The following is a 281-nucleotide window of genomic DNA, read 5'->3' on the forward strand; positions in this document are numbered from 1 at the left end:
TCCGAGGCCACTGCTGGACTCAGCTGCTCCGAGGTATGTTTTGTACTACAGATGACCCGACATTATCCACCTACAGATTGAACGTCCTATTGTGGACACATTGCGGATTTTCCTTCTTTGTTGCAGGAAGCGGCTTCTTGTCCCGGGCAGACGTTCAGCATCAGTCTACACATGGCGGACAGCGGCCGGAGGCTTTTGGACACCACCCTGACCTTCACTCTGGAGCAGAGCTGCGTGAGACCGGACGCTGTGAGTGGAAATCGGTTGTGATTATTTGGGGG

The 281-nt window shown here is 54.1% G+C and overlaps 1 protein-coding gene across 1 annotated transcript in view; it reads left to right on the forward strand.

Annotated features, from left to right (window-relative positions):
* Positions 1 to 281, forward strand: part of EMC1 (ER membrane protein complex subunit 1) — a 23,937-nt gene that overhangs the window by 8,415 nt on the left and 15,241 nt on the right. Inside the window, exons 10-11 of the mRNA XM_018558167.1 lie at positions 7 to 33; positions 127 to 249. Of these exons, the coding sequence (XP_018413669.1) occupies positions 7 to 33; positions 127 to 249 (150 nt within the window). The remainder of the gene's footprint in view (positions 1 to 6; positions 34 to 126; positions 250 to 281) is intronic.

This window comes from Nanorana parkeri, unplaced genomic scaffold (assembly GCF_000935625.1).
Source record: "Nanorana parkeri isolate BGI_ZX_2015 unplaced genomic scaffold, ASM93562v1 scaffold323, whole genome shotgun sequence".
In the NCBI taxonomy this organism is placed as follows: Eukaryota; Metazoa; Chordata; class Amphibia; order Anura; family Dicroglossidae; genus Nanorana; species Nanorana parkeri.